Source organism: Seriola lalandi, unplaced genomic scaffold (assembly GCF_002814215.2).
Source record: "Seriola lalandi dorsalis isolate HSWRI2012SDOR001 ecotype SW California unplaced genomic scaffold, Sedor1 jcf7180002054476, whole genome shotgun sequence".
NCBI lineage: Eukaryota > Metazoa > Chordata > Actinopteri > Carangiformes > Carangidae > Seriola > Seriola lalandi.
In genome coordinates, this window is record NW_019525029.1 from 1,312,018 (window position 1) to 1,321,182 (window position 9,165).

General features: G+C 39.8%; 1 protein-coding gene across 3 annotated transcripts; it reads left to right on the forward strand.

Moving 5' to 3' along the window:
- Window positions 1-207: 207 nt before the first annotated feature.
- Window positions 208-8,857, forward strand: LOC111659378 (uncharacterized). Of its 3 annotated transcripts, XM_023412324.2 has the most exons (13): window positions 208-480; window positions 899-967; window positions 3,001-3,025; window positions 4,952-5,038; window positions 5,116-5,255; window positions 5,373-5,492; window positions 5,618-5,663; window positions 6,071-6,986; window positions 7,120-7,240; window positions 7,368-7,433; window positions 7,555-7,656; window positions 7,765-8,020; window positions 8,467-8,857. In XM_023412324.2, the coding sequence occupies exons 1-13, from the start codon at window positions 427-429 to the stop codon at window positions 8,667-8,669; spliced, it is 2,205 nt and encodes a 734-aa protein (XP_023268092.1). In that variant the 5' UTR covers window positions 208-426; the 3' UTR covers window positions 8,670-8,857. The 3 variants fall into 3 exon arrangements, with proteins under 3 accessions (XP_023268092.1, XP_087031721.1, XP_087031720.1); XM_087175595.1 differs by lacking the exon at window positions 3,001-3,025 and having other exon boundaries at window positions 209-480; XM_087175594.1 differs by lacking the exons at window positions 208-480; window positions 899-967; window positions 3,001-3,025 and adding an exon at window positions 3,033-4,830.
- The last annotated feature ends 308 nt before the right edge of the window (window positions 8,858-9,165 follow it).

Below are 9,165 nucleotides of genomic sequence, written 5' to 3' on the forward strand. Positions count from 1 at the left end.
CTGTGGTGTATGACAATGAATTTGATTTCAGTTGTGGTCGTGTCCTACAGGGGGCGTAAACGGACGTCCATTAACTTTTCCAGTTTTCTACGAGGTGCGCTCGTTTCTTACACCGTAACAATTAAAAAAAAAACAGGTGGCGCGGTATTAAGATGACGCCACTCATGTGGGCTTCCTGGGTCCAACTGTACAAACTCACAGGAAGCAAGCTAGTTTAATAAACGGAAGTAACTAGTGGAAGGCAATGTAAAATGTCGATATATTATAAACCAAACATAAACTGATTTATTAGCAAACTACGAATTGCTAGCATTCACGTATTCATGGGCTTGGTTACGTTCGCTAGCTATTAAACGTTTTTCTAAGCTACTAGCGGTTTCATGAGAGGGCGGCGTTTACTCCTTGTTAGTCGTTAAACGTCCAACAATGGACAAGCTCGAAACACCTTACGATGTTGAGGCTGAATTTATTGAGTGCACGGTAAGATAGCTACCTTTAGCTGCACTTAATGAAGGCTGCAAGGTTCAAGATAGAAATGCAGCTTGGATTTCACAAACGTTTACCGAGTGTCTACACTCGGTTGCTAGTTAATAAGCTAACTAGTCATACCTAATGTGGTTTAATAGATCAGACCTAACATAAGCCAGTCCTTCATAAAGACTATAATGAGTTTCTGCTGAAAAAGCTTAAGATGTTGATTCGACCTACTAGTTATTGATGAGATTGTGGTTTGTGGTGCTGTTGACGTAGAGATTTTATCCTCCTCATTTATTGCTAGGTGTATAGGCTAAGGACTGTCTTATATTAGCCGTGTCTACCCAATAAACTGGCATCTGACTGTATATTATACCATTGTATGTAGCTGTGATACTGATCACGGTTTTCTGTTTTACTCCAGGTCTGTGATAAATCCATAAGAGGAGAAACCTTGTACAAGATTCACCTGACCACACCAGGGCACATAAAGGTACACAGCATCAGTTATTGGTGCAGAAAGCTATACAGTCTTAAAGTTGTGCCGAATATTAACATACTAACTAAACTAAAATAGCAAGTTGTTAGACAGATAAATTAATTATCAATGAGCAATTTTCCAGTGACTAGTCTTTTTAATTTGACCTGCTGATTGTTCTTTACAGTCAGTCACAAGTTTTCCACAGGTTCAAGGCAAAACTCGTAGCAGTAAACAAGGGGCGTCCAAAAGTGATATGTCACTATCTTTCCAAGTTGCTGACAACATCTGTGGACCGTTGGTTGATTTCTCTTGTATTTTGCGGCCTGTCTGCTTGTGTATCTTACTTATTTCTGTTCTGAATAATCTGGTGGTACGGTTAGTTCCAGATCAGTGAAAATAACAGAAAAAAGGTGTTATACATTTCTTCTGATTGAAGCTTGAAGCTGAAATTCTGTGCACATTTACATTTGCACTGTAGTGTTTAGGAACTTCTTTAACAACAACAAGCAAACAGGCAAAATGAATGCTTACCGGTTTTTGTCTTTGACCATCGTGAAGACAATGTCCAGGTCATTCTGGATGATTACTGTGTCTTTGGGGTGTACCACCTGCAGTTGGTTTATGGCACATGAGCAGGCAACATCTTAATGGATTTGACTGACTTTTAAGACCTGGTCTATGTTTCCCTCATGTTGTCTGACATCATCATATGTGGACAGTTGTGATCGACACAAGAATCGTAGGGATTCATGTTTTTGAAAAACATGCTGTGCAACCTCTCTGCATAAATCTCTTTCGGTCTCCTTTTCACGGTTTGTTTCATATGGACGAGCCACTTAAGCCACTGTCCCACGTCCACTTTAAGGGTTACATGTTCTGGCAATTTTCTCTTTTCATTTGGAAAAATATGTTTTCCAACTCCTTCTGGAAATCTTATTCCATGGCTTTTGATTTGACCAAAACTTGCAACACACCAAGGGCAAGCACATGTGAATAATGTTCTTGCACATGACTCTGAAGTTTCATCAAACAGTTCAATGAGCCCATTCAACAGTTTGTAGTATATTGTCCTATTCTGAGAGCACCGACCGCCGACAGTGGATTGGCTGAAGCGCAAGAAATTCCTTCTACTCTGAAGATTCCCGTTTTGGTGGGCAAGTCTGACAGCTAACTTCACTCTCAATGTTTTCCCAGTTTATACTGCTGGAAAGCCAGACATGGAAGACCGATAATGAATAAACATGGACCGTACTTTGACCAACCGAGCATCACAGATGCGAAGATGTTGTCCACACTGGCCGTGTTGCAGCTTCAGTCCTCAGACGGTGTCCATCGGGATGCGTTCAGCTACAGTACTGCTGCATGGTCAGCTGCGTTTTGGCAGAGCTCACTGCCTATCCACAGTAACTGTAGGTATGTGTGCTTGTCTTGAGTTGCAGACATAAGTACCTCGGGTCAGAGGTACAAGGCCTGTATGTCTTGTGAGGCCTATTTCATCTGAGAGGATCATGTCTTATGGGAACAGGCTTTACATTATGTCTGACAATGAGAGGCCTTACCATACACAGACGGTTGAATCCAGCGGGGTTCATGTGTGAATGAAGCTTGAACATCAGTTCATCTCTCTTCTTGTTTGTGCTGAAGAAAAGTGGGCACTGCTTATCTCTCTATCTCTATCTCTCTACATACAGACAGCCATTTTCACATTAAATTTGGTTTCAACTATTAGGATAATCTTCTCCTAGTAAGGTGGCTTATTAGGTGCAGCTACGTGCAGAAGGACATGCTCCCTCGTCCTTAACTTCTTTATTTCCTTATGTACTTATTATGAAAAAAAAGTCAAACTTAAAAGAAGACAGGTGAGCATATGTACCTTTACTACACCTCAAGTGAGCTGTGGTTTTGGTTAACAATAAGGTGCTAAAAAAATGTTTGGTTCCATGACATAACCCTTTCTTTTTTAGCAGTGGTGAGCTCTAACCAGTGTCCTGTTTACCCAGCACTGATTGACTTGATTTTTATTGCTCTCCTTTCATTCCTGGCAGAAAGAGGATGGCTTTGTTGCTGCGGGTAAGTAGACTTCATCTTCTTCTTCTATTCTGGCCTTGAGTGTATTTGCTGTCTGTTCACGTGAAGGTAATGGAGGTCAGTCTAGTCTGTTTTCTGCTTTTTTTAATGGACAACATTTTTAGTCCTTCAATGGTTGTGATCCTCGTAGAATGATTTTGAACAAAAAAAAAATCAAAGAACATGTCATCGTTTGGACTGGATCATATTATATTGAAAATATGTTCCAGCACTTTAAAGGCAGGTATACAAATGTCATGGTTTCCCCTTAGTTTCTATTAAGGGGAACCTCAGACTTGCCCGCACAGAACCCTGACCTTATCCCCTTGAACATGTTTGGGGTGAATGGGATGCCGTCCTTATTGCCCAACATCAGCCCCCTGAACTCACTAATGCTCTTGTGGCTGAATCCAGGTCCCAAAATCTTGTGGAGAGCCTCTTGAGAAGAGCGGATGCTGCTATAGCAGCAGATTTATGCCCATGGTTTTGGACTGAGATGTTGAACATCACACAAGTGTAATGTTCTGTTGTCCACATACTTGACATAGAGTCTATGGCTCAACAGCTGCAAAAATCCAGCACGTCTGATTGTCAGACTAATGCTGCACTTGTAATAAATGATGTGTCAGAACGGGCCCAGTTACACTGGGCAAAGGTAGCTCGTATGCCGCTAACTGGAGCTGATTGCTCGTTCAAGTCAGCAAAATCTCCGTTCTCTGACAGTGAACAACAGCCATTCCACTGTGTATCTTTACAATTGCCAGAGTGACAGTTGTTCTTGGTAGTTGAATCTTGCTGGGAAGAGTGAAAATCCTCAATGACTGATGTGAAGGCAGCGTACTCCACGTTCCTTTTTATGTGCATCACAAAATCAATCAGTTCAGGGTGTTCTACTGTAATCCCTTAATATACGCTGGGCTTCTGTAACATTTACCAGTTGGATGTGAAACATCTTGTATAGTCCTGTCAAGTCACCGATTGTGTTGTTCAAAATGAGCTCAATTTGAACTGACAGGCTCTTGCATTTGCTAGCTGTAGAACACCGACGAGGCTACCAGGCTCATAACCAGTTGTTTTGGTGCTGGAACATCAATGAGCGCACCCTCACTCAGCTGCAATCATCCTGATTCGGCTGGTTACTTGCTACGGAATTAGATGATGAAAGATGCGAGTAAATATCTCTGTACGTTTAAGCAGAGAAGTTTGTTATAAGTAACCACAGGTTGCAGATGCTTGCACAGGAGCTGATGGGTATACTTAATGTCAACAACATATTATGCATCCCTGCACATCAAACAAGCTGATTGTTTGATCCAACTTTCTGTTAAGAGGTGGGTTCAAAGGTGTGCACGCTCGCTAACATGCAGCCTGAAAAAGCATGTTCAAGAGTTACCTGACAAAAAATCATAGAGGAAAAACCATTTTCCTCTACTCTCCTCTCTTGCAAAGTAACTTTTTGTATACTATAAAATCATCTTTGTCAACATTTCTTTACCTGAAGACTATTGCACAGCAACATAACGTTAACGGAAGATCGCATCCCATGTTTGTTTCAAAGAGATCACTTTCGTGTTGGTGTAAGTAAAGCAGAATTTGAACTGAAGTGAAACACTGTACCAGTGGAAATCATCATGTATCTGAAGAAGACGCAGTGGGTTGTAGCTATACCTAAAATAAGTTACATTACAAATACATAAAATAATTAGGAAGTTAATTAAAAATAAGGAACATTGCACTAGTATACTGTGAACTAACAGGCAAAGTGAGTCCGTCTTACACATGATATATGATGTCAGCTCAACAACACGGTAAATGCATTCTGCACTTATGTTTAAAACATGCACTGTACATACAATACATTATGACCTTCAAAATCCTCTCTGTTGTAATATTTTCCTGTTGCTAACTACCAGTGTCTTGGTTTCTTAGGGCTTGCAGTCAGACAACACACCATACCCGAATTTAAGGACATTCTACAATATCTGGATTACTTGAAGATTGATGAACCCATCATTGGTGAATACCCTGATACAATTTTTTTTTTCCATTTTAATTTGATCCGTATTAACTTTTTTCTGCGTTTTTTGTCTTAGGTTTGAGCTATTTGGATGAAGCCCCTGGTAATGACCAATACCCAGGCCCCAGATACCTGTGTAGGCTATGTCATCTGACTACAAACCTACCAGAAATGGTCCACCATGTGATTGGACGTAAACACAGACAGAAATACGTGGTAAAGCACTGTTAACATTTTCAGAAAACTCTAGTTGAACTTTTTGAGTGTTTTGCTTTGCTTTTTAATTCAGAGGATGAAAAAAGGTGAGACTGTCTTACTTTTGTGTTTGTGTAGGAATTGAAACGGCCAGACTTGGTGACCTGGGATAAACAATCCATAATAACCCAAGGAGGAAAGATCATACGAGCTAGAGCGGAAATAATAGAGAGACAGGATGGGCGAGGGAATCCAAATGTGAGACATACAGATTTCCGTAATCAGACATTTTGAATATTATTAAATAATATGTGTTTTTATAATTGCAAATTATTTTGGAGAGTAATATGTACGTTCTCTGTATTTACTTTTTTGTGTTTCAGCCAATGGCCAAAAGAGGGACTGAAGGCAAGTTAAACATTTCAAAAGGTACGTTCATATTCATATCCATTTTTGTATTAAAAAGGCTAGAACGTAGGTGAACCATTGCTTTTGTCCTTAGTACCCGATTACTGTTTTAAGACAGACCTGAAAATTTGTGAACCTATCCTCTAAATTTATGACGTACCTTTAATGTTTTTCAGGGAATCTAATATAATACATTCTAATTAAAAAACAGCTCATACAAGCAATATTACATTTAATAACTAACCACTACTATAAATCAGAAGAATACTTTGATCCAATTTAGCCTGCAGTTGAAAAGTTTGAGTCACTGCATGTAGCATATGGTTGAGGGCCACTGCAGCTGTCAAGGAGCTATTTTCTAATCACTATGCAAATGAGTATAATAAGTTATTTTTTACTTGAACTGTGTGTTTACTTCTGTTCCATAGTTCCCCCAAGGCAGAAGCAAAATAGGGACAGGAATGACGCACAGAGTTGGACACAAGATGTACCAACACACTTGCCAGACCTCAAGGACTATGAGGATAAGTACTCTCATCGAGGGAGACATCCCCCAGTTTACCCTGATATACCCCCATTCCACCCAGATGAACCTTACATGAACAGAGACAGACAGATGTTCCAACGAGAGGACAGTCTCAGTCGTGACTACATGGAAGAAGACCTGCACAGGGCAGATTACCGGGAAAATAATACATGCAGAGAATATATGGGCACTGATAATCGTAGGGAATATAAAGAGGAATATGTTGAAGATCTACAAAGAAGAGCCACACTTGAGCCAGGTGGAGTTACCAGGTATGATCCTAGGGAGGAGATGCCAATGCCCCATGGCCAGACTCAGCATGTAGAGTATTACCCAGAAGAGGCTCCTCCTAACAGAGGACCCTACACAGAAAGAGATCTTCTGAAGGAGTTCTACTCTGAGGAAGTTCGGCGCAGGCGAGTTCGTTCTGAGTATCAGCCCTCACAGCCGTTGTACCCAGACAGTATGAACAGAGAAAGTAGGCAGGGATCGGGTGAACCAGAGGCCAAGAGGAGGAGCTTTCCCACACCTATTGCGAATGACCAAGCGCACGATCATTTATTTAATATTATCAAAGACTATCAGCACAAAATGAGAGAACCACATGAAGAGGTGGCAGTCTCTAACCCTGGGCTAAACAGAACAGGAGCCCCTTCCTCCCAGAGACGAGTGGAAGTTACCAGGACCTTGTCTGGCATCCCAGAGCCATTCAGGCGCTTTCTGACCGGGGCCACTAATGATGAAGGACATGGTAAAAGAAAAAGAAAAAGCCGCTTCTCTGATGCCACTGCAGAGGAGGTGGAAATGACGAAGGAGATGTGAGTGATGCTGTCCCCAGTCATTTACCTGTAAAGCCTTAGAAATGTGAATCATTTATATTACTTGGCTGAACGGTTTGTGTTTTCATCTCCATACATTACCTTTCTGCACACGTTTGATTTCTTCTCTAAGGTTCAGTGATGAATATGGACCTCCAAATCCAAAGTTTGGTGGTCATCCTAGACCAGTTAGTGCACAACTGAGACCTGAAACCCATGGAACACAACATCCTGACCACTACACAGAATCACAGGTAGATTGTTGTAAAATTAAGCTATTCTGATGAATCGTATCCTACCAATATTTTATACTTCTAACTACAGTAATCAAAAACATGTACTCACTTATTTAGTGTAATTTATGTCGAATGTTGCTTTTAGAGCCCACATCATACTCAAATCTACCAAAAAGGCGGCTCTGGATCAGAGGGTGTCTTTGATATGCTGGTAAGATCACGAATTAGTATTTGCGATACACACACAGCAGAGAGGTGTCTGCTATGTGGCCTTTCATAGATTGGGGGATCTTAACTATGTCTTTTTCCCTTGTCACTTTTTCACCCTCAAGAAAAGCATAGAAATTGAGAATGCGGAAGAAGCTGACTTCCTGAAGAACAAACTTTGCAGCCTTCTGAGAGAATTCAAGACCAAAAAATCAGAGAAGGCTGTGGTATGTGTCACCATTCACGGGGCCTGTCTTTCTAATGAACATGCACTTTAATTCTGTCTCTGCTAAACTGCAGAAATGAACTAAAGAAGAATCTGTTTGTTATTGTAGCAAAATAGCCAAGGTGGAGCAGCCCTCAACAACAATTACAACAGCTTAAAGCCGGACCTGCAGCTGTCTCCACACAAGTATGAAAGAACCCTCAGAGAAGATTTAGACCTCAGACAACCACAAGACTTTCGTTTCAAAGATGATCACAGAGGACGAGGCTGGATGCAGCATGAGTATATACCTGATGAACAGCTGCAAGAATACCACCGCCCTGTACACAGGGAACACAGACACACAAATAGAAGCCGTTATGAAGGTAATATAACTGTGCAAACTGTTTAGCTTCACATATATGATTTTCTATATGTTGAAATGTAACATTAATATAAGCGTGAATGTGTCAGTTCTTAAATACCTCAATAAGTTGTCAGTTCTGGTTATTGGTCATATTTGACTATTCTTCATTAAAAGTATTGTATGGAAGAACAGTGAAATTTGTTGTCTCATATTTGTTACTTTCTGTTATGCACAATAATTCTGGAGGCAATGTGTGAAGTGTGCGTAATTGTTTAAGTTCATCTTGTGATTTTATGATAAATGTATCTTTTGATGTAGAATAAGCTACATATTCTGGTTCCTGTTGTCAAAAATAATTATTTATTTTCCACTTCCGTTTCATTTTATGTTTAAGTTCTTAGTCTAATGTTTTTCTTTTCTTTTCTTTTGGGTGCCCTGAAATTTCTCCACATGCTACCCATCCAGATGAGCCAGGACATTATGCTGAAAGGTTTCAAGAACCCATGCACCCTCGTGACTACCGACCTGCTGAGGAGTATTTTGACTCCCACTCTTCTTCACCTTCCCTACACATGGAACAAAATCGCAGGATGCACAGGGGCCCACAATACTCCAAGAACCTGGACAAAATAACCTCCACCCTCCTTGAACTTGTGGCAAGGAAATAATCATCCAGTATATTTCTATAGATCAATACTTAATAGAATACTTTGTGAAAATATTATTTGTTGTTAAATTTCCTTCCACTTTTTTTTTTAAAATTAGATTATTTGCCTCAGACTTTTGTGAATTTGGTTCTTTTCAAAATTTTAAAGTCTGATTGTTTATGTAAACATTAAAACATTTGTCTACTGCAGCTGTCATGTCTTTCAGATCTTTAAATTACTATTATCATCAGCAGTTTAACTGTTATAGATTTATACCATATTAGTCTTGACCTGTACAGCACATTTAATTAAATTCAACTTAATGTAGCTGAAACGAGCTGAAATTATCTAATATTTTTAGACAGTATAATGCAGGCATTTATAATGTGGTCAGATGTAGGAATTTAATGAAAAAACATTATGGCATTGAATCTGTATTATTATTATTATTATTATTATTATTATTATTATTATTATTAATAATATGAGTACAATAGTTGTATATATACCGACCACG

What these genes read in the sequence shown, in the direction of transcription:
- LOC111659378 (XM_023412324.2), top strand. Translation starts at nt 427, where the DNA reads ATGGACAAGCTCGAAACACCTTACGATGTTGAGGCTGAATTTATTGAG. An exon ending in CAAGTTAAACATTTCAAAAG is followed by an intron (nt 5,664 to 6,070) that starts GTACGTTCATAT and finishes TCTGTTCCATAG; the next exon opens with TTCCCCCAAGGCAGAAGCAA. An exon ending in AAAAATCAGAGAAGGCTGTG is followed by an intron (nt 7,657 to 7,764) that starts GTATGTGTCACC and finishes TTGTTATTGTAG; the next exon opens with CAAAATAGCCAAGGTGGAGC.